The sequence below is a fragment of the Sapajus apella genome, unplaced genomic scaffold (assembly GCF_009761245.1).
Source record: "Sapajus apella isolate SASKATOON/1434 unplaced genomic scaffold, GSC_monkey_1.0 scaffold917, whole genome shotgun sequence".
In the NCBI taxonomy this organism is placed as follows: Eukaryota; Metazoa; Chordata; class Mammalia; order Primates; family Cebidae; genus Sapajus; species Sapajus apella.
This window is the reverse complement of record NW_022437843.1, coordinates 1-23,882: the sequence shown is the minus strand read 5'-3', so window position 1 is coordinate 23,882 and position 23,882 is coordinate 1. Positions and strand designations below refer to the sequence as shown.

The window sequence follows — 23,882 nt, the reverse complement described above, 5'->3', positions numbered from 1 at the left end:
AGCAATTGACTTACACGTTTTCTTCTTGTAACCTCAGGTGTACCCAGCGTTTCTTAACTTCCCTCTTTTAAAAATGACAATGTTAATCCTGCTCCTCCTTCGTTCAGTGCTTCACATCCCAGCTGCTAGGTTTCTGCTTTAAATTTTGTCCTAATTTGTATTGGTAACAAGTACATTTAGTTCTCATATTTGTATGTTGTGTATATATTTTTGGTCCTGAAGAAGAGACTGCCAAGAGCTAGTAAGACTGAATGAATGGGCGTCTCCACAGACTGCCAGGCTGAGTGTGAACTGGCACAGTTTGCATGCAGTGTGGCTCTGGGTATAAAAGCTTCTGAGATGTTGATGCCTCTGACCTAGTCACTCTCCTCCTACAAATGTCTTAAGGAAATCATCTCAGATGTGGGCAAAGTTTTTCTGGAAAGCGGATGTTCTTTGTAGCCAAATTTATATGAAGATTAGAAACACTGTGAGGTCCATCAGCTAGGGGTGGACAGCAGAGGGAACAGGGCAGCACCAGCAGGGCGCAGCAGCCACAGCAGGGGCGCCGGCATCTGGCAGGATCGAGGCCTTTGTGGGACGAAGGATCTTAGAGAAGCAACAGGGGCCCCGACTGTCCACTGCAGCACCGTGAATTCACCAAGACGAAGGCTTGGGCACAGCTGCGAGACATGGATTTGCAGTGAGGCGTCATGTACAATGAGCACGAATACATGACTTAGTGTGGATTATTTAAGGGAGCAGAGCAGAGTCACTGAAGATGTGGGATTGAGGCAGGGGTCCTGGCTCTAGCACTGTTGTGAAAACACTGGCAAGTTCCCTAACTTTTGTGGATTCCTCTGTGTTCAGATGGGAAAGTGGCCCCCACCTCCTGGCCTGTGTGTGGTCATCTAGTGAGACACGTGGAAGAAGCCCTGCACAGCACAGACACTCAGCACACACTGGCTGTCATCCATCAGTCATCACACACGTGCCCAGGCCCAGGTCACTGTCACAACATTCCTTTCCGTCTCTCTTTCTGTGTACAGACTCTAGTTTCTGTCATTGTCAGAGAGCTGCCCATCCTCTGATTATCTTCTCCTCATACCCCAGCTGGACAAGCTGCCTTTGCCTTGGTGTGGGAGTGAGGGCAGAGGGAGCTGGAGCGAGGTGAGTGTCTGTAAATAGCAGGTGATGGGGGCAGGTGACGGAGAAACCATCTGGGCTAGGTTGGCCTTGGCATTTGCTGCCACCCCAGAGGGATCTGCACAGCCCGGCTGCTGGAGCCTCCCTCTGCCCACAGGTGGCTCACATTCCATCTCACAGTTTGTTTTCTTCTCCTTAAGGATGGAGCAGAGCCTTCCAGGCGAGAGAGTGGCTGGAGAACTCCCAGGCAATTCTGTCCATAACCGGTTTCTTGAATTTGTAAAGTCAGGTAGGCTTGAATCCTCTTCCCTGGCTGCTTCCTACTCACACCTAAAATAACGGGTGGCACCTCCAGACCTGAGTGAGCCCCAGAGTAACCCAGGTGAAGAAGGACCTGGGTTTGCTCCGAACTCGAGAGAGGCCACGTAGGGTTCCCCAACCCAGGGGTCTGTGGGGGCATCTGCGTCCTAACCTCTCCTGAGGGGGAACGGGCTCAGGTGCCCACTTTCTCCCTTCCCTGGCAGCTAGCAAATAAGTAGGGCAGGACGACCTTGGGGAAGTAGAAACAGCAGGGTTGGGGAGTGAGGGGAGGGCAGGGGCCAGGAGGAGGGGAGGGCAGGGGCCAGGAGGAGGGGAGGGAAGGAGCCAGGAGGAGGGGAGGGCGGGGGCCAGGAGGAGGGGAGGGGTGGAAGAGGAGGTTGACCAGCAGCCCTGACCTCTCACCTCCCGCTCGGCTTCTGGCTGACCCTGGGGTGTTTCCAGCAAAGGCAGGTCTCCTCCCTGCAGCTCCTGGCCTCCACCAACCCCTCTGCTCTGCCTCCACCAACCCCTCTGCTCTGAGTGCCCCTGTGGGAAGAGTGACCTAGCGCCCAGCTGAACTGGACCCCATTCTGGCCTTGGCCACGTCCCCTCTGTGTGGCCTGGAGCTCTTTACTCCTCGTCACCTGTACCACCACGATACTATTTCTCCGTGTTGTCATGAGGATTAAATATTACACGGGTACCTGGCCCAGCCAGAGCCTGCCACACAGTAGGGCCTCCCCCATCCCCTCTACCTGTCTCCTGTTGATTTCAGATGGAAGCCACCCCCTCCCCTAAGCTGTGTCGGGGCACCCGCCCTGCACTGCTCATCACAGGCACCTGCTCAGCAGGGATGACTGCCTCGGGCAGGGCCTCATTCCCATGATCTCAGAAACCCCTGGTCAAAGAAACATCTGAGGCACAATAACATTGATTTGAATAAGAAGGAATTCATGACTTGAGAAAGCCACACTGGAGGAGGTTTGGTGTTATGATGAAAAAGTGTCTATCGGGTGAATATGGAGGTGCGGTCAGGACGTTATCTGATCGGTTCCAGTCACAAAACTGCCTGTTGTGGTTGACCTTGCTGGAAAATTCCTGGTCCCGTCGGAGCCGGTGGGTTCAGGGAGGTCTCTGAGAGCAGGTGAGACCGGACCTTAGCCTCGTCCAGTTTTTTCACGCCGCTGAGAGAGAAAATTTGAGTGAAAGCAAAAGCGAAACGGCTTTTACTGCAAAGCGGCAGGCAGGCTCGGGGTGGGAGTGCGGCGGCCTCGGAAGGGCCGGTGGGGCCCAGTGGGCTTGAGGTTTCTGTCTTGGTGGATTTACTAAATTAAGGGGCAGAGTCAGCATGAGGATTTCTGGGCAGAGGCGGGGATTTCCTGGAACTGGGGGGCCACGCGGTTCTGTAGCAAACACGGAACTGCCGTGGCGCGGGCGGGTGGGTTTAGTGAGACAAGGAGGATGTGATCGGGTGTGGCAGGAAACGTGGGCCAGACCCGGCACCGAGGTCGATCTCACTGGTCTTATCCGGACTGGCCACATGTGTTTGTCGGGGTCCGGTGGGCCCGTCCCCTCCCCCTTCCCTGCAGCTGGTTCCAGCAGCTCCTTCTGTGTCCCTCGTGTGAACCTGCTGCCTGGAGTTCCTGTTTCTTCTGTGACCTCTCACTGTCCCACCCCCGCATGGCCCTGTGAGCTGGCTGCTCATGCCTGGCCGAGGTTAAGTTCTGTTTGTGTCTAACGTGAGCACGCATCTCACATGACCCAGTAGGGGTCCACAGCGTGCAGCTGAAGGGGGGTTACTGCCATCCTGAAGGCCTGGTTGGTTTTGTTTGTCCAGGAATGTTTCAGGCCCGGTTTTTATTTTTATTTTGCTTTTGTAGCCACTACCCCCCCCATCAATAAAACAAATTTAATGCTGGAGTTTCCCTCCTTCCAACCCTCTAACCCTTCTGCTTTTGGTGAAGAAGGAAAAAGAGAAAACAGGACAAGCCCCGGCCCAGCCAAGGCAGCGCTGCATTCATTCCCTAAGCCCCATTTCCTCAGGACGGCTTCCTCCCCTCACAGAGTTGCCTTGGCAACCAAGTCAGATCTGCTCAGCAGCCGCCCTGGACAGCAAACTGGGCTGTGCTGAGTCCTGTCCAAGACGAGGGGAGGACAGGGAAGATTAGAAGCCAGGACCTCCCAGATGACCCAGGAATCCTTGGAAGGGCTGTCCTGGGGAGCTCAGGAAAACTCTCCCTCCAAAACGCAATGATCTGTGGTTTAATAAAGGGGTCAGCTGGGTCCAGAGGTGCCAGTGGGGAGCCGTGTACCCTGACACCAGCCTGAAAGGAACAGAGGACACAGAGGGGCCACAAGGATTAGTGCTGAGGGTCCCGCCCCCGTGACCCACGGAAGAACCCCCTCCACTGCCCATCTGAGAGCACCCACGACCAGCAGGAGAAATCTCCTTTGCGTGGTAGTTGTACTCGATGCTGTGGAGCTTGAGACATTATTTTTAAACAGACTTTAAATAGCACCACAGGTAAGCTGTACGGGAGAATGCCGAAGTCAGAGGCATTTTGCAAACATAAGGAGTCTTCGAAGCAGTGTCACAGAAACGTTGGCCTTGGAGTCAGATCCTGAGCTTCCTGCTTGCTGGTTTTGGGCAGTGACTCTCGCTGTCTGGATTTTACTTTCTTCTTCTGTGAATTAAGAATGAGGCCTCTTGTACATCCACAGCAGGAAACAATTTACATCATGTCTCAGTGCACACACATGTACATACTGGTCCCCAGTCCCTGATCTGCCATTCCCTAATTTCCATATCGCTGCAAAGCACACATGGGGGCAGCTGACTTTGGAAGTAATCCTGCTCTGTACTGCCTTGAGTTCTTGGTAGGAATACAATTATTTATCCCATTAAATGTGAATATTTGCTTGTTTCACTGTTGAAACAAGGAATTTACGTTAAGGCTTACATATTTGAAATAACTCACATAAACAACACTCGCCCCTGCTGTGCGTGGCACACTGATATTTTCATTCGATTTTCTTTTTAAAACGTTGCTGTTGAACCAAAAAACAAACTTCATACCCCAATGATGTGTTGAATCTCATATTTTGAAGACACTGGTGTAAAGTGCTTGACACCAAAGAGGCGCGTGGCCCTTGGCCTGGAAGCCTCCCTTTTTATTGGCTCCGAACTGAAAAGGATTCGTTCCTCCCTAAAGCACCGTGGCACTCCCCTGGCGTTTCGGTGTTCTCAGGCTGTTGTAGCAGAATACCACAGGCTGGGTGCCTTCAACGCCGGCTTTAATTTTCTCCCAGTTCCAGAGGCAAGAAGTCCCAGGTGACGGTGCCAGCAGGGTTGGTGTCTGGGAAGGGCACCCTTGCTGGCTTGCGGAGGCTGCCTTTGTGCTGTGTGCGCACCTGGCTTCTCGTGTCATTTTCTCTTACAATAGGACGCTAGTCCTCTACTAGGATTAGAGCCCTACCCTTGTGATTTCATTCAGTCTCAATTGCTTCTTTAAAGGCCTGATCTCCAAATATAGTCACCCGAGTTTAGGGCTTCAGCATACGAATTTTGAAGGCACACAATTCCATCTACAGCACTGATGACTTCATCCACCATATCCCACCTCATAGCTGTCCAGGAACATGACCGTGTAACCACCTTTTATGCAATGGCTGTTATGCTCTTCCACAATTTCTTTCAACATTATCCTTTTTTCTTTCTGACTAGATACTAGCAGGTTTATTGAGGATGCCCGCAAGTATATTCAGGACAGAATGAGCACAGAGCAGCTGCTACAACTGCTGACTGACGCTGAAGCCTGGGAGAGATTTGTGACTGCTGCTGAACTGTCCAGGTAACCTCTGTGTGCTTGCATCCACAGGGTGCCCCAGTGATGTCACCCAGATCTCCCCTGGGGTAGTTTTCCCTGACAGGCACACCTCCTCCAGGCAGCCCCCTCTACTGGGCTTGAGGATGACCTTCTCAGCAGTCGAGGACAAATATTTCCTCCATGTCCTTTAAAACTGGCAAGTGAGTAGCCTCAGGCTGAGGGGAAAGGAAGCCCACAGGGACAGGGTCATTTCTGCCATCTGCTGGTGATGGGACCTTTATGAGTTACTTTATCACTCAGCCTTTCTTCATCCATGGAGTTTTATTGTGAGAAAAATAAGATCATACATGTAAGTGCTTAGCATAATGACTGACAGATAGTAAGCGCACAGCTTGGTGGAAACACTAACGTCTAACAAGCTTGGTGGAAAGAGACCAGGTCGTTTTCTTATTGAAGTTGGGAGCCAGCAGGACTTCCTCTGGGAGAAGTCAGAAAAATCCTGACCTCATCAATGTGGGTTCCTGGGGATGCTCACTGGGCCCCTTGTTCTCATCTGAGGAAATCTGTAAACACGACAGGCCCCTCTGCTGGCCCAGGGTGCTGACAGGCTGGAGTTGGACAGCGCTGTTTCTTCTGGCTCTGTCTGCGCCTAGTCCCTGGGCTCTAGGCTTATGTCATGGAGACTGGGAACTGCCATCTGTCTATTAGAAATAGCAGCTCAGTGTCTCAATGTGATAGGCTTATGGTAAAGGCCTTAGAGTGAACTCCAGGTCAAAGGTGGGGAACCAAGCACCAAGATCCTGCCTAAAGGCCCGGAGAGACTGGGACAAGTGTCGGAGCCAGTGGTCAGGATGGAGCAAGAGTCAGCCGTGGTTGTAAGACAAGTAGGAAGGCTGGGGCACCAGGGCTGGGACTAGGGTGTGGCAAAACAGGCACCAAGAGCTGGAAACTTAAGGAGGTCATGAACTTGCAAAGGACACGTGTGAGAGAGATGTTATTTCCCTCAAGGAGGTCATGAACTTGCAGAGGACATATGAGTGGGAGAGGGATATTTCTTCCCTCTCTGGATTGACCCCATCACTCATGGGCATAGATGGTCATGGTCGCCTGTGTCCGTCACACCCTGCCTGGGAACTGGCAAGTTCTGGGCTACCCTTTGGGACTTGCTTCTCCTCTACACAGAGAAGCCCCTGACCATGGCAAGGCCCTGTGCCGTAGCGACCATTTCCAAGGTAGAATGAGTTGCTGCCAATTTGTGTGATTTCAGTGGTACTGAGCAGACTCACAAGTCCCCAACCAATGAGGAAAACACTTCCTCTACCATCTTGTCCAAATTCAGGTCTTTTCAGCATTAGTAATTTATATAGATGGTTCTGAAAGTGTTTTGACTCTTCTAGAGGTACCATAAAATTGCACATGGCCTTGGCGTACACACAGGTGAAACTGTCACTGCTAAGGCATCAGTTAGGCTGGTGACATCTGAGAGTGAGGCCTGGAAGGTTGGGGTGCAGGTGGTAGGTCAAGAGGTGGGAAGATGGCTGGGCCATGTGAAGCCAGAATTAATAGTCAGGTCTTCCACTCCAGTCAGCTGGGGCAGTGCCTGGACCAGTAGCCTTCAGGCAGAGGTCAAAAGCATAAGACATTGGAAGGTAGCAGATGCCAGGCAAAGTGATGCCCTGTCTCTCTGAGGTTTTGTTTTTGTTTAAATTCAAAGTACTCAGAGGTAGCCAGACTGCACTGTCTGAAGGCACGCTTACCTTTCACACCACCTACAAATTAATGGAGATTCTTGAAATCATCCTTAGATTTTATAATTGACTAGAAGGACTCACAAACTGCTATTGCACGATTGTGGTTTATCACAGGGAAAGAAGACATATTAAAATCAGCCTAAGGAAGAGAAACACAGGGCAGAGTCTGGGAGAGTTTTGGTGTGAAGCTCCACTGTCCTCAGGATTCTGTGTTTTACCTTGTTGATGTGGGGTCAAACACACGGGGTGTTGCCAACCAGGGAAGCTCACCCACTTAAGAAAAAATTCCTGTGAATCACATTGAATCAGGAAGGAAGCCCTTATTCAGGATTGTTGTTAGAGGGGAGGGAGACTGAGGCCAGCTCCGAATACAGTGAAGACAGAGGTGGAGTGACAGCCTACACCAGGGTGAGGGGCGCCAGATGGAACAGGACTGACAGGAGACACCAGAGTGGGGGGTTGGTGCCAAACTGGCCTAACAGGACTCTCCCTAAAGGCAGGTCAGACACTCACCCATCAAAGGTGGGGGTGAGGAGTGTGATGAGATGGCAGAGGGTGATCAGACAGCATCGGGGTAGGACCCTCCCTAAACCGACTTGGAGTGAGTCTTGCAGAGCTGGGACCATGTGGGCCCAGGAAGCAGTGTGTGGTCATGGAAGGCCAAGGCCGGTGCCTCGTGGAGAAGAGGCTTGGAAGAGCCCAGCTGGAGTTTGGTCAAGGAGAAGGTTTTTCTCAACCCATGCCTTAGTGTCCAGAGTACTTGCTTTGGCTGGATCGCAAGCTGCCCTCATGGCTGACCTGGAGTCTCCAGCCCCTCCCTGAGGTCTAACCCTTTAGTCCCCAGGTCCTCTGGAAGTCAGGAAAGACACCAGATAGCCCCAAACCCCATCATCCATCACATCGCTATTCTGTCCCGTGGCCAAATCACCAGGCAAAGAAGACGTTCCTACCAGGCAGGACGTTCCAGGGGCCTGGAGATCACTTCCCAGGGGCTGAGGACAAAGGAAAGAGCTCTCTTTGGGAAAGTTCAAGTTCGTGCTGCCCTTTGCTGCCATCCTGGGAATAAGGTGTCTTTGTCCCACTCTCACTGTCCTTGCTTCATCTGCAGAGTTTCCCCTCACCAAACACTGTGGCAGGGGTGGTGTTGAGCTGCCCTTGAGTGAGGAGGCATCTTTATCAAACATCTACTGGGAAAGAGCATCTGAGATGCCCTTAGGGTATTTATTTGCGTATTGAATGAGTGCTGAGCAGTGTCGATGACGAACAAAACATGTTTGAGTTTGAAAGAGAATTCTTTCCATTTGTAAAATTTGTTTCCGTTTCATTGATAGTGAAAGCTCTGCAATTTACACAGGAGAGAGATCTCATCGAGCTCACTTCACAGATAGGGAAACTGCATTTCTTAATCATTTAACCTTTTCTTGTGCAGGCCTGAGGCAGATGAGCTCCGTGAAGCTCTGTACAATCTTGCAAGATACATGGTGGTGAAGGACAAAAATTGGCGTGATAAAGATCAGCAGCACAGGGAGTGGTTTTTGAAAGAGTTTCCTCAGTTGAAAAAGAGGCTTGAGGAACACATAAGCAGGGTCCGTGTTCTTGCAGACGGGGTTCAGCAGGTCCACAGAGGCACTACCGTCGCCAGTGTGGTGGCCAGCTCTTTCGGTGCAATGTCTTTCTTCTTGAATCTTCTCAGCCTGGGTCTGGCACCCGTGACAGACGGACTCAGCCTTGGGTTGTCAGAATTTGCAACGGGGCTGGGACTTGCAGCTGCTGGGACTGGGATTATCAGCGATGTCGTGGAATATGCAAAGAAAGGGCAGGCAATAGCCGAAAGCCGAGGTCTGATCAAAAGCAGCAACGCTGATATGCTAAAGATGGCCAAGGAGTTCATGGGTGGGAACGCACCCAACCTTCTTTCCATACCTAACAATTCTTACAAACTCATAGAAAGCATTGGAAAGCACATCCGTGCCATCAGACGAGCCAGAGCCAACTTTCGATGGGCGCCATCTGCCCCTCCCCCCGAGGTCATTGGGCGACCCTCAGTTCAAGTCGACGAACTGGCGGAGAGAGTTGCCGAAAGGCCGGCCCTGGCACTGAGCAGAGGAACCAAGATTGTGGGTATGGCCAGCGGAGTCATCTTGCTTGTGCTGGATGTGGTCAACCTCGCGTATGGGACAAAGCACTTGCTTGAGGGGGCGGAGTCAGAGTTAGCTGAGGAGCTAAATAAGCTGGCTGGGGAGCTGGAGGAGAAGCTGAACATGCTCACCAAGTGCTATGAGTTTCTGCAGGCGGACCCACAACAGTGACCCCAGAGCAGGCACAGGCCAGCACAAGATGCAAACTCTTTTTCTTTTCTTTTTTTTTTTTTTTTTGAGATGAAGTCTCACTGTGTCACCTAAGCTGGAGTGCAGTGGCGTGACCTTGGCTCACTGCAGCGTCCTTCTTGGTTCAAGCGAGTCTCCTGCCTCAGTCTCCCAAGTGCCTGGGACTACAGGCGCCCACCACCAGGTCCAGATAATTTTTGTCTTTTTGGTAGAGACAGGGTTTCACCCTGTTGACCTGGATGGTCTCGATCTCTTGACCTCATGATCCGCCCACCACAACCTTCCAAAAGTTTGGATTACAAAAGTGAGCCACGGCGCATGGCCAAAATACAAACATTTTATTAGATGGATAAAGAGAACGAGGTAAAGTTGATGGAACTGAGCGTTAGTGACTTTGGCATTCCTGTAGCAGAACACAGCAGGGAAGGGGTTAATGCAGATGGCAAGTGTGCCAAGGAGAAGGCAGGAATGCTGGAGCCTGGAATAAGGGAAGAGAGAGGACTGGAGAGTGTGGGGAATAGGAACAAGCCATTTACTTTAGACTAAAGAATGTGCTGCGGGGAGGAATAGAGGGGGCGTGCAGGAACCAGCAATGAGAAGGCCAGGAAAAGAAAGCTGAAAATGGAGAAAGCAAAGAGTTAGAAGTGTGGGATACAGGAGAAGAAACAGCGGCTCCACTGTCGACCCGCCCCCGTGTGATGTCCTTCCGAGAGCGAAGTCTCCCTGGTGGTCTCTCATTCTGTCTTTCCAGCACCCACTCCCCCTTGTCCTCCTTGGGGCGTATCTCAGTCAGGCAGTGGCTTCCTGATGGTGGTGGCAGTGGTGGTTGCCGTGTGATGGGTCCCCTCCAGGTTACTAAAGGGTGCATGTTCCCTGCTTGAACCCTGAAGGGCAGGTGGTGTGCCATGGCCATGGTCCCCAGCTGAGGAGCAGCTGTCCCTCAGAACCCAAACTTCCCAGAGAGTATCTTAGAACCAGCCAATGACAGTAGACTCATCACTCATACCCAGTAGGCAAACAGCCAGAAAATCAGCATAAAAGCAGATGAGCATTGGGAGGAGGTGCAGATCTCTAGAGCTGTCCTGCTGCCACCCAGCAGTGCCCTGTGTGTAAGTCCTAATAAACTCACCCACTTGCCAAGCTGAACTTGTTCGAGTCATTTTGTGGCCTCACAGCTTCTTCCAAGCTTTGTGGGTCGTTACAGTCTCAGGTGTTTCTCATAACGGTGATGATGGTGGTGGTGGTGACAGCAGAGTGGGGGATACCTTGGCCGGGGGCCGGAGCTCCTACAGGCCAAGGGACGCTGACGGACTGAAGAAGTTCTAAGGGAACTTGAAATGCTGTGTTGGAAAGAGTTTAATTTGGGAAGAAACAAAAAGTGAAACGTGATGCCAGGAATAGGTCAAGGAATCTTGAGGTGTGTCCAGGAGTTCAGCCCTGCCTGTGATCACGAGACCCACCTGTCTGAGCCTCAGTTTCCTCATCAGCTGAGAAGGGGGGCTGGACAAGATGGTATCTCACATTCACCTGGCTCTCCCCATCTTGTGTTCTGGAGACTTGGGTTCCGTCAGCACTGATCCTGAGCCTTTGTGGTGCTAATTGAGGCTCCCCTGGGCTCTCGGTGCCTGACTTTTTTCATCATGAGCCTTCTTCCAGGGTTTCCTCCTAAAGTTCCCTTCACCTTCTGCTATGATTGGAAGTTCCCTGGGCCTCTGCAGAAGCTGATGCTGCCATGCTTCCTATACAGGCTGCAGAACCGTGAGCCAGTTAAGCTTCTTTTCTTTCTAAGTTACCCTGTCTGAAGTATTCCTTTGCAGTAGTGTGAGAATGGACTAGTATAGCCACTAATGCTAATAGTGGTGAACATGTGTGGACTTGACTTTGCACCACTAACTGCTCTAACATGTTAGAAAACACTCACTGTACTCTTTGAAGAACCTTTGAAGTGTGTATCATTTGTATCATCATCAACAGATAAGGAAATTGAAACAGATGTTTGGTGACTTGGCCAAGGTCTGAAATCTATTAATGGCTAAAGCCTGGGTTCCAACCTGACCCTATGGACTCCACAACCCACACACTGCCTCTGTACCCTCTCTGCTGCCAATAAAAGCTTGAATGAGACCAACAGGAGATCAGAGATTTCAACAGATATTTGGAAGACTGAACTGGCTGAAGAAGTGACAACTGAATAGAGACAGGTGAGGGGAACTGCAATCCACAGCCATGCCAAGAGGACATCCAGCCAAGAAGAATCACCTGCTAGGCAGAGCCTCAGAGTGGGGAGAAGTTCACCAGCCCCATGATCCATCCAGGATTCAAGGCAGCCTTGAGTCTACACCAATAAAAAAGCAGAGTTCGTGACTCAATCAAAAAGCCCCAGAAATAATGTCTTTGTATTCTGACACTGTAGGGGATTCCCATACAGTCACCCCACAGGTAATCCTGGCAGTGGAGTTGCCTTCCTCCTATATAGGAGCAGATCTAGAATCAGGTGTGTTGCAAGTAAAAGTTTGGAGTCGCAAAGGAAATGAACACTTGAACAAAAAAGTTCTCAGCAAGGCAATTTTACTTCTGCAGGAGAGTGCTGCTTGTGAGCCTGAGTGCCATGAGAGCACCCCAGACAAAGGAGAGGAAGGCTTTTTATCCCTAATACATGAGGCTTCTACCACCGTGTCCAGTCTCCATTGGCTGGAGCTGGACCACACATTCTAAACTAAATTTGATTGGTTAAAAGCTTCAAATTTTCCTAAATAGGTAAAAGCAATGGAGATCAAAGGAAGGGAGGAAGTGGCTTTCGTGGCTTGGGAAAAGGCTAGGAAAGCGATAACATATCCAAATAAGGAAAGGAGTATATGCTACAAGCTAAGACACGCCTGGGCATGTTCAGGTATGCCCTGGCAGATCAGGGAACAAGTGGATTAGGCCTTTTAAAAATCAAAGAACGGGGAGACAGATTATGCTTTACTTGAGGAAGAATTTCACTATAGCTATCAATGTCCCCCTCTTGTTTTTATAATCTTTCTTCCTTAAACCTTTTTAACATGTCTTGACTTTGCCATTCCACTTGGTCTAGAAGTAAGAGCTTATCTGAATAAGGTGGGGGAGAATTGAAAAAGGTCTGGGTGACAGCAGTTTCCGTTAAGTTTTTGTGTAAGGCCTCAGATACAGGGTATGCTACAGCATCCTACAAGCATAAGCACACTGACTATAAGGACAAGTGAGGTGAAGGTTAAGGTTGTGATTTCTTTGCACTTGCTGAACCACTTTTCTGTCAGGCTGGTGAAAGGATTATATACTCCAGAATTTTTAGCTAGCTCATTGGACAAAGTAGTAAGCCTTTATAGTGCCTTCGTTATAGCTCTGTCACGGACAGTATTACTAGGGATAAAAGTAAAATATTGAGCTTCAATCACGACACAAACCCCACTTTTTCTGCTAATATTATGTCTAATGCTATTTTATTTTCCCAGGCCATTTGACTGGTAGGTCCTAATTGCTCTGCTATTTGTTTAATTGCACCTGCTGTATAGCTAACAAATCGTTGCTGGTGGTAGTACATATAATTTATCCAGTCTACATTTTATTCATAGTTAGTGTCCCAGACAATGACTCAAACCCTGCAGCTTTTTGACTTTGAGCTTTGAATTTAGTACCGCTCGTGGCACCCCAATGGCATCTATATAAACATTAGGATCAAAAGACTTACAAGGTGCACTTCTTGTACTACGGTGCTTAGCTGTTAGTTTCTCTGGTGGGTGAAACACCAGGATTGAATTAGAATGCAGGTACCACTCCAGTTACAGTGTGTCTCATGAAAGTCCAACACAATACCGCCAAACATCTGCTCGACGATGGATAAGGGCAGACTGATGGGTAAGCTCTTGAAAATGCTTTTTCCTAGGAACGCCAAGTTTCCCCCGTCAGGAGAGACACGAGGCAAAATTGGCCTTGGAAGATGGAGGCTGGATGGCCCTTGGAGGCTGACCCACAGGGTGCTGGACTTCAGGAAATAGCAGGGAGAGAGTCTGGCACAATTTATTACCCCAGGCTGTATGGTCTTGGAAAAAAAAGCTATCATACAGTCTATATCTGATCTAGAGGACCATCCGAGTGAAAAGGGGACCAGCAGGGCCTCTGGTCCACCATGCACACAAGTGTAACAATTGCTTTTGTTTACAGTGCAGATGGAATATTTAACCCATCCCAGCCAGGCATCTGCCTCCTGGTACCCTGTTTCAGTTGCTTCAATTGTTTCAATTTAAGTTTGCCTTAAATTTTTACCTCTACCATATCTATCTTGGTCTTGTTATTGCTTATAGGGGGAATAGTCTGAGGATGAGGGGATGAAGGAGCAACAAAACGTATTATTTATTTATTTATTTTTGATGGAGTCTTGCTCTGTTGCCCAGGCTGGAGTGCAGTGGTGCAATCTCGGCTCACTGCACCTCCACGCCCCGGTTTCAAGCGATTCCCCTGCCTCAGCCTCCTGAGGAGCTGGGATTGCAGGTACATGCCTCCACACCCAGCTAATTTTTGTATTTTTAGTAGAGATGGGGTTTCACCATGTTGGTCAGGCTGGTCTTGAACTCCTGACCTTGTGATCCACCCGCCTTGGCCTCCCAAAGTGCTGGGATTACAGGCGTGAGCCACTGTGCCCGGCAACAAAACATATTTCAAATAATCCTCTAGGATCCTTTCCTGAGATGTCAGCCCCTATACCATAAACATGACCTAATGAAGGAGAAGAGTCTCAGGATGTGGCAATAGTGATAGTAAGCTATACGGGGTTACATTGGTTATATTGACAATGGGGAGGAGCAAGTCCTTTAGTGAAATGGATAAACGGTTTTAAGGACTGGCAAAGACTTGTGGGAGCAGTCCAGCGGGGACCTTTGGTATTCCACAGGACACTGGACCAAGTATAACAGAGGGAATCTGTTTGGGAAGGACAAGAATCCCATTTCCACCAGTTAAGACAACTACTCTTCTCAGGATTATTATCCATGCGAGAATTTAATATGTCCTTCCAATCTGAGGAAATCAAAGAGGGACAGAGATATTTCTCTGAAGCGGTAAGCTGCCTTTGGTTCTGTCAATTACCACAGGGCACGACACAGCATCAAAAGCAACACTTTGGGGTGAACTTGATCTGGTTACGTTAATGATAAGACGGCTGACTGTTGGATCGGGAAAGGTTATAGAATAGTAGAATAAATATACGAGGTATAGATTTTTTTCAGCCTTAGTTTGGTAGGACTGTTCCCTGGAACGATAGGCCATGACTCCGAAGGCAATGATGGCTTCTTGACTCGGCTGTGATGCGTCCATCCTGTTTCTGCTGTGTGGACTGCAGCCTCAGTGGTGCAGAGCACAGGATAGGGTCCCTCCCAAGCTGGCTCAGGTTTCTCTTCTTTCCACCCTTTGATGAAAATGGGGTCTCCAGGCTGGTGCTGGTGTATGGGGAACTCCAGAGGTGGTACTTGTGCTAGAAGACCTCTGGTTTTAAGAGAAGAAAAGGTGGAGGAGATACCAAGTTTGTAATTTCTGAGAAACTGATCTTTTGTTTCAAATGTAGGGACATAGTGGGGGAATATGAGTAGGGCAGCCCATACAATATCTCATGAGTGGATAGGCCAACATCCTTGCGAGGGGCTGTTCTGATTTGTAACAGCAATGGGAAGGCATTTAGGCCAGGGTAACCGGGCCTCTAGAAATAATTTAGGTAACTTTTGAGAGTTTGGTCCATCCTTTCTACTCTTCCTGAGGAAGATGGATCCCCAGGGATATGATATTCCCATTTTACATCTAACACCTGAGCCAGCTTTTTAATGACATGTGCAGTAAAATGGGTTCCATTGTCTGAATCAGTATTTTCTACCGAACCTGGGTATGATATTTTTAATCAATGCCTTACATCACGAGCAGTTCCATTTGGAAAGGGGGTGGCCTCTACCCAGTGAGTAAAGCGATTTACTATTAGTAATAAATATTTTAGGTAACCAGTTGAGGGCATCTCAGTATAATCAATTTGAACACTTCGATATGGTCTTACCCTGGATTTTTCCCCCCAAGGGGTGATTTCCTTAAGACTTGCTTTTTTTTTTTTTTCACATATTAAACAGCTGTCTGTGACGTGTTTTGCCAGGAGATAAATTCCAACACACCCATAAACTCTGAGAACTGCATCACACACAGCTGGAGGCCCCCAGTGGGTTTTTTGATGTAGTTCAGAGAGGATTTCCCTCATGAGAGGCTTAGACGACATTTCTCTTTGGTCTGGCAATACCCATTTAGCTCCTATTTTTATTCATTTTTCTTTTTCAGTGGGAGAGAAAATGGGAGCGACTGTAAGAGAAGCATGGCAAGGGGTTAAACAAAAGATAGGCATTTCAGAAGAAACAGCAGCCTGTTTAGCTACCTGATCTGCAAGATGATTTCCTTGACTTTGAAAGAAGTCTCTTTGATGTCCTGATACATGTACAATTGCTATTTCCTCTGGAACTTGGACATTAAGACATGAACAATTAAGGTTTCATGAGCCAGGTTCTGGCCTTTACTAGTAACAAGACCCTGTTCAGCCCAAATTTTTTCTAAATGTATTAGCTTCTCCAAAGGTGTGCTTAGAAGTATAGATGGTTCCTACTTGGTTATGTAAGCACTTTAAAGCTTGGCTGAGCACAAGTCGCTCACAAGCTTGCACAGACCAACTATTAGGTAGTGTTCCTGATTCTATTTCTTTAAGAGTCCCTCCATCAATTACTGCATACCCGTTATGCCGATTTCCCTTTATTTTCTGAACGTTGTCTCCTTGGATCAACAAGAAAAGGGGCTGCAGACTCAAATCCAGGTGAGAATCAGGTGCCTCTTAACTCCATCGCATTTGGAATTCCAAGGATCTAGTGACCATGAGTAGTGCTCAGCTTCACCATCAACACCACAGGAAAAGTCACCCAGGATGTCTGCAGCTCCAGAGGAGGGGGCTTGGCCAAAATCTTGGGTCTAGAAGCAGTTTCAGCCATTGAGAAGACAAATCCAACTCCATGGGGAAATGAACCCTGAAATTGCTTTGGTGGAGGTACGGTGACATCACCAGCACCACCTAGTGGATGCTGTAAGTGTCGGCAGCCAAAGGCTCTCGGCCACCACCCCCGCCCTGCCCCGCCAAAGGAGAGATGTGCTCAGCCAGGTCATGCAGGATGACATTTTCTGTGTGCTCCAGGACAGGAATCCCAGTGCCGTGTTGTGCTCCCTTTTTCTAGGGACCCTGGAAGGAGGTGACACGCTTCAAGCTGGACATTTGACAGTGTGGACTTCTGAAGGCATCAGTGGCTAGCAGAGACAAGCAGCCTAGGACTGCAAAGTACATAGAAAGGGAATCGGGTTGCATGCCCACAGCCCCTGGTGACCCCATGGGAAGCTGAGGGAGCAGCCACTGGTCCTGGCCACTCACAGCCCGGCCACCAGCAGCATCTCATGGACAATCCTTTTAGTCTTTCCTCACATGGAAGAATTGGGCCCTGAATAACATGTGTCAGCTCCAGGAAGGTTTAGAAGTGGGTATAAAAATGATAAATTCGGCTGGGCACAGTGGCTCACGCCTGTGATCCCAGCACTTTGGGAGGCTGAGTGGGGTGGATCATGAGGTCAGGAGATCCAGGCCAACATGGTGAAACTCTGTCTCTACTAAAAATACAAAAGAAATAAAAATAAAAAATTAGCTGGGTGTGGTGCCACATGCCTATAATCCCAGCTACTCGGGAGGCTGAGGCAGGAGAATCGCTTGAACCTTGGAGATGGAGATTGCAGTGAGCCGAGATCCTGCCACTGCACTCCATCCTGGTGACAGAGCAAGACTCTGTCTAAAAAAAAAAAAAAAAACAAAGACAAATACAATCAATATTTTCCTGCCGAAGAAGTCAAGACAAATGTGCATTTCATTTTGATGAACATATCACATTTAAGAGATCTGGACACATTTAGGGATTTAACAGAGTCATTTTTGGATTCAAAGATTCGAAATAGGTCATTGAGTAATTGATTTAGATGCATGATTTGAGGTTGAAAGCCTCTCTGCTAAGTGCTGAGGGTGCTGCAAATAAGCTTTAGCCCAGGGAGAGGGAGTCGCCTTTAGCTTGCTGGATCCCAAACAAGAGAAATAAGGAGTGGAGGGTAGGGAGGGGGCTGTGAGCGCCACGGCACCAGGATCTCTGGAGCATGCTCCAAGGAGCACCACCAACTTCTGTCCTCTTCCCTCTACCAGCCGGGAGACAAAAGAGACTCTTGTCTGGAGTCATTGTGGTGCCAAAGCATGACCTTAAAAATAATGGCACCTTGGCTGGGCGAGGTGACTCATGCCTGTAATCCCAGCACTCTGGGAGGCTGAGGTGGGTGGATCACCTAAAGTCACGAGTTCGAGACCAGCCTGGCCAATATGGTGAAACCCCATCTCTACTAAAGATACAAAAATGAGCCAGGCATGGTTGCAGGCACCTATAGTCCCAGCTACTCGGGAGGCTGAAGCAGGAGAATCGTTTGAACCCAGGAGACAGAGGTTGCAGTGAGCCAAGATCATGCCACTGCACTCCAGCCTGGATGACAGAGCAAGACTCTGTCTAGAATAAGTAAATAAATAAATAAAATAATAGCACTTAGCTGCTTGGAAAACTATATGGCAGTTCATTGAAAACTTAAAGGCAGAATTACCATAAGATCCCTCAATTCTACTTCTGGGAATATACCCAACAAAATGAAAACAGGGTCCTGATCAGATGTTCATACAGCCATGCTCATTGCAGCATTGTTCACCATAGCCAAAAGGTGGAAGCAACCCAGGTGTCCATCCACAGATGAATGGATAAGCAAAATGTGACATGTACATGCAGGGAACATTATTCAGCCTTAAAGAGGAGGGGAATTCTGACCCATGCTACAACAGGAATGAACCTTAAGGACAGTCTGCTAAGTGAAATAAGCCCATCATGAAATGACTCATGCTGTATGATCGATTCCCTTCCTGTGAGGCTCTTAGGATGGTGAAATTTATAAAGATAGGGAGCAGAGTGGTGCTTGTCTCCGGCTGCTGGAGAGAGAATGAGGAGCTATTATTTACTGGGTACAAAGTATCAATTTTGCAAAAGAGTTCTGTGGATGTTGTTGGCTGCCCCTGCTCTCTCCTCTCTCGTTCGGTCAAGTCCTCGCCTCTCGCTGCGCCGCCCTTGCCTGGCCCTCCTCGAACCTGCAATTTCTCTTTTCCCGTTGGGGAGGACGTGACGGGAAGGGGAAGTGGTTCTGTTGAGCCAGTTTCTGAAGTGAAGCAGTTAGTCCAGCTGGTAGAATGGCGGAGTGTCTCTTTCCATCTGATTGTAAAGGCTGTGTTCCATTAAACCAGTTGCCTTCTTTAGCTTCTAGTGAGCTAAGGGAGGACGAAGGCGGCAGGAGGGTATCACTTTGTGTCTTGCAAAGTGGTAGGACAGGCTTTTCTGTTGAATTGAGACAGTGGGAGACTTGGTTTCCAGTTGATTTGCAAAGAAAGCTACGGAACCTTCCGAGTGGAAGAGTGAAGCGTACGGTCTATGAATATTTGCTGATTTTTGCATTGCAGTAATTCGTTTCTTATTTGAGAGAGGAGAGAGAAATCCCTCAACTGTTGAAGAATCTGATGTGCATTTGACTTCGAAAATTTTCCTTTTTTGTTCAGAGCTTCACTCCTACCAGTCTCTGACTTGGTTAGATGGGTGCCTCGAACCCACCTGATTCCTGGTAATAAGAAACGTTAAAGCCGGGAGTGGTGGCTAACACCTGTAATCCCAGAACTTTGGGATGCCGAGGCTGGCGGATCACCTGAGGTCAGGAGTTCGAGACCAGCCTGGCCAACATGGCTAAACTCCCTCTCTACTAAAAATACAAAATTAGCAGGTGTGGTTGTGCTTGCCTGTAATCCCAACTATTCGGGAGGCTGAGGCAGGAGAATCGCTTGAACCTGGGAGGTGGAGGTTGCGGTGAGCCAAGATGGTGCCACTGCACTCCAGCGTGGGCAACAAGAGCAACACTCCATCTCAAAAAAAGAAAAAGAAAAAGAAAAAAAGTAAGTGTTTATCACACGTGGGATAGCCAATGGTAAATAATGTGGTAGAGCCATTGCCTGATCTCAAGAATCACCTGGAGAGTTCGTATGGCATTTTATATCCCAGGCCTCACCCCAGTCCTACCAAATCACAATCAGGAGAGGGGTGGTGGAGTAAAAGAACCTGTAGCCTACAAGCATTCCAGGTGAATTTTATCAGGAACTTGTGAAAACCTTACATACATTGTATGTTCATACACTGTAACAGATCTGTCAGGCACTAATCTTAAACTCCTGAGGAGGTAGAAAATGAGGACAGGAGGAGGTGGTAATCCCATCTGAGACTGCGTGGTTTAAGGGGGAAGAAAAGATTAATACTGGCCGGGCGCGGTGGCTCACACGTCTGTAATCCTAGCACTTTGGGAGGCTGAGGCAGGTGAATCACCTGAGGTCAGGAGTTCAAGACCACCCTGGCCAACATGGCAAAACTCTGTCTCTGCTAAAAATACAAAAAGTTAGCTGGTTGTGGTGGCGGGCGCCTGTAATCCCAGCTACTTGGGAGGTTGAGGCAGGAGAATTGCTTGAATGGGGGAGGTGGAGGTTACACTGAGCCGAGATTGTGCCACTGCACTCCAGCTTGAGCAACAGAGTGAGACTCCATCTAAAATAAATAAATAAATACTGCACATGTATTAGGAAGCAACAGACAGTGTGTTAAACATTTAAGATTTATGTGCACATTGCTGTACTGGTTTTAGGAAGGGGAAGCAAAAGAAAACTAATGAGCCTCCAGTAAAAATCAGCCGGGCGCGGTGGCTCACGCCTGTAATCCCAGCACTTTGGGAGGCTGAGGTGGGTGGATCACTTGAGGTCAGGAGTTCGAGACCAGACTGGCCAATATGGTGAAACCCTATCTCTAAAAAAAAAAAAAAAAAAAAAAAAAAATTGGGCATGAAGATAATTTGAAATGACAGTGAACGAGAAACACATGAAATATTGAAGATTAAGATTTAATGTTTGAAAAGCCTGCCATTTATATAGAAAGTTTGAAAATGACATTTTTGTGGTTGCATAGAAAAATAGACATTACAGGAGAAGATACACCAGAAATAGAGCATTTGGCTCTGGAAATAAGCTCTCAAAGGTAACAGAATCAGTGACCTTATAAATAACCTTTATTAGCTGTATGCTGACTTCTTATGGCTCTGAAATTAACGAGAATGACCCAATCCATGTCATTTAGATGTATTAATAGTAGGCCTGAAGTGGGACCAGGAATTTGCATTTTGCAAGTACTCTGGTGGTGACACTAGGGTCTGAAAACTGCAGGCCCAAGGCAGCCCACCAGCCAAGAATACGGTTTTAAAGGATTGTAAAACAAAAGTAGTAATATGTGACACATTTCACTAGTCCACAGAGACTAAAATATCTTCTATCTGGCCTTTTACACAACAGGAAAAAAAATTCTCATTTGGGCTCTTTGCAAACTTTACTATTACCAAGCTTTGCAGCCTGAAAGTGGAAACCTGCCTAATTTGCTAATTGTATGAAACTGTCCAAGGGAAGAAAAGAGTTAAATTGTAACACTTACCATTTGATATTTTTAGAAAGCTTGTTGTTTGCATCAAAATTTATATTGAGATGATAGTCTCTCTCTCTCTCTCTCTCTCTCTGTCTCCTCTCGCTCTTTGTGTGTGTGTGTGTGTGTGTGTGTGTGTGTGTGCGCGCACGCGCGCGCGTGTGTATATATATAGATATATCTTTTTTTTTCTTTTCTTTTTGAGACAGCGTCTCGCTCTGTCGCCGGCAATTCCCCTGCCTCAGCCTCCTCAGTACCTGGGACTACAGGCACGCACCACCTTTTTTATCGTATTTTAGTAGAGACGGGTTTCACCATGTTGGCCAGAGATGGTCTCGATCTCCTGACCTTGTGTTGCCGCCCACCTCGGCCTCCCGAAGTGCTGGGATTACAGGCGTGAGCTACTGCGCCTGGCCTCTTTTTTTTTTTTTTTTTTTAAGACAGAGTCTTCCTCTATCACCCAGGCTGGAATGGAGTGGCGCTGTCTCAGCTCACTGTAACCTCTGCCTCCCGGGTTCAAACGATCCTCCTGCCTCAGCCCCCCGAGTAGCTGAGATTACAGGCATGCACCACCATGATGCCTGGCTAATTTTTGTGTTTTTAAATAGAGACGGGGGTTTTGCTGTGTTGGCCAGGCTGATCTCGAACTCCTGACCTCAAGTGATCTGCCCACCTCGGCCTCCCAAAATGCTGTTGCAGGCCTGAGTCACCATGCCTACCCTCAAAGTATCTTTAGGTAAGGTACTTGACGTTTTAGTCAGTCATGTACATTATATTTTGTTTTAACTGACCATCTATTAACTCAAGACAGGGTCAGGAGAATAATTGCGGCATGATAGAGTTTATGTAGACCCCCCCCACCAATCTCTTTTGTTTTCTTAAGAGGCGAGTTGCTCTGTCACCCAGGCTGAAGTGCAGTGATGTCATCATAACTCACTGCAGCCTCAAACTCCTGGGTTCAAGGGATCCCCCTCCTCAGCCTCCCGAGTAGCAAGGACTGCAGGTGCACACTACCGTGCCTCGGGCTCTGTTTTAAGTGGAATGAATCGAATCAACTGTGTATACTTAGACACGTTTTGCCTCCATTTGAACATTAGGCCATTTCTACTCAATTTGTTCATACACATCTTGAGTAACATAAACATCAGTGCTGACCTGTATATTTAAGTCTATTGTCTTCACCCTGCACTCTCAAAAACAATTCATCAGGGCTGTGCGGTGGCAGCACAGGCCTGTAGTCCCAGCACTTTGGGAGGCTGGGGCAGGAAGATTGCTGAGTCTAGGAGTTTGAGCCCAGCCTGGGCAATATAGAGACCCCTGTCTCCACAACAAATAAAATAAATTAATGAGTAGGGTGATGGTTGTCTCTGGTCCCAGCTACTTGGGAGGTTAACGTAGGAGGATTGCTTGAGCCTGGAAGGTGAGGGCTGCTGTGAGCCACGAGGGGACTATCACTCCAGCCTGGGCGAGGGAGTGAGACCGTGTCTCATAAAACCCCCCCCCCAAAAAAAAACAAAAACCACAGCGTTTCATGAGACTGTGTTGTCACTCACTATTAGGTCAACAAATATATGGATACAACATTTTCTACTAAAAAGTTACAGGGCTGTATTAAAAACTGAACCGTGACTGTGTGGCTGGTGGCAAATTAAGTATTCATGGGATCCTCCCATTTGAGCACATCCGGTTGCCTCCTCACCTGGGGAGGTCTTACAGCTGCTAAGGACTTGGGCTCACTCCTAGAGACTCTAGTTATTGGCAGAAGGACCGAAGAAGCAGAGTCAAGGCAGGCCTGCCTTCCTGAGCTGGGAAATGCCTCAAGGGCCCCTCTTCCCCATCCCCATCCATTTCACTGTGATGCTTCACCTTGTTTTCCTGACTTATTCAGGTCGGTAATTTATTTTTCTATCTTATGTTCCCGTCCGATTCGATAGAGCCAGATAACCTAAACCTGAGAATAAGATCTCAAACATTTGCCATTAGAGACATTTATCATGCTTTTCCTGGTTTGTTTCACACTTGAAGCAATTGAAGGCCGGGTGCAGTGGCTCATGCCTGTAATCCTTTGGGAGCATTTTGGGAAGCACATTGGGAGGCCGAGGGGGGCAGATCACTTGAGATCAGGAGTTTGAGACCAGCCTGGTCAATATGGCGAAACCCCCATCTCTACTAAAAATACACACACACACAAAAGCCAGGCCTGGTGGCAGATGCCTGTCGTCCCAGCTTCTCATGAGGCTGAGGCAGGAGAATCACTTGAACTCGAGAGGCAGAGGTTGCAGTGAGCCGAGATGGCGCCACTGCAGTCCAGCCTGGGCAACAAAGACTCAAAAAAAAAAAAAAAAAGAAGATTCAGTTATTTACTTTGAGCCAGAATATCCCTCTTTTGCCCAGGGTGGAGTGCAGTGGTGCGATCTCGGCTCACTGCAAACTTTGCCCCTTCGGGTTGAAGCAATTCTCCTGCCTCAGCCTCCCAAGTAGCTGGGATGATTACAGGCACGTGCCATCACACCCAACTAATTTTTGTATTTTTAGTAGAGACAGGGTTTCACCATGGTGGCTAGGCTGGTCCCGAACTCTTGACCTCAGGTGATCCAACCACCTCGGCCTCCCAAAGTGCTAGGATTACAGGTGAGACCGACTGAAAAAAAAATTTTAAACGAAAGCTGACTAAAGAGAGAAAATGTACCTTATAATATATAATAAATACGCTTACCACATCTGAAGGCATCCTTATGCCAATAGAAAATCAAACTGACCTAACAGGGGAGTTTATTGGTTTATGCAGTTCAAAAGTCTGCAGGTAGAACTGGCTTCTAGTGAGACAAGTCCAGTGTCTGAAATTGTCAGCAGACACCATTTTCCCCAGGGCTTGTCTCTGCTTCCTCAGTGTCAGTTTCATTCTCT

The 23,882-nt window shown here is 48.3% G+C and overlaps 1 protein-coding gene and 1 long non-coding RNA gene across 3 annotated transcripts; one reads left to right on the top strand and one right to left on the bottom strand.

The window, feature by feature from the left end:
- Positions 1–27: 27 nt before the first annotated feature.
- Positions 28–9,455, top strand: LOC116546451 (apolipoprotein L2-like). 2 transcript variants are annotated; one of them, XM_032272709.1, is made up of 4 exons: positions 28–1,149; positions 1,326–1,414; positions 5,150–5,276; positions 8,433–9,455. In XM_032272709.1, the coding sequence occupies exons 2-4, from the start codon at positions 1,327–1,329 to the stop codon at positions 9,310–9,312; spliced, it is 1,095 nt and encodes a 364-aa protein (XP_032128600.1). In that variant the 5' UTR covers positions 28–1,149; position 1,326; the 3' UTR covers positions 9,313–9,455. The 2 variants fall into 2 exon arrangements, with proteins under 2 accessions (XP_032128600.1, XP_032128599.1); XM_032272708.1 differs by having other exon boundaries at positions 29–1,414.
- On the bottom strand, positions 3,057–4,808 carry LOC116546452. The gene is made up of 3 exons (XR_004266719.1): positions 4,641–4,808; positions 3,929–3,931; positions 3,057–3,068 (listed from the first exon to the last, which is right to left on the bottom strand). It is a non-coding gene; the product is annotated as an uncharacterized LOC116546452 (long non-coding RNA).
- Positions 9,456–23,882: the final 14,427 nt, after the last annotated feature.

Bases quoted from the DNA above. Each gene is read 5' to 3' on its own strand.
- LOC116546451 (XM_032272708.1), top strand. From the start codon at position 1,174: ATGGGGGCAGGTGACGGAGAAACCATCTGGGCTAGGTTGGCCTTGGCA. The intron at 1,415-5,149 runs GTAGGCTTGAAT...CTTTCTGACTAG, and splicing joins TCTTGAATTTGTAAAGTCAG to ATACTAGCAGGTTTATTGAG. The intron at 5,277-8,432 runs GTAACCTCTGTG...TTTCTTGTGCAG, and splicing joins ACTGCTGCTGAACTGTCCAG to GCCTGAGGCAGATGAGCTCC.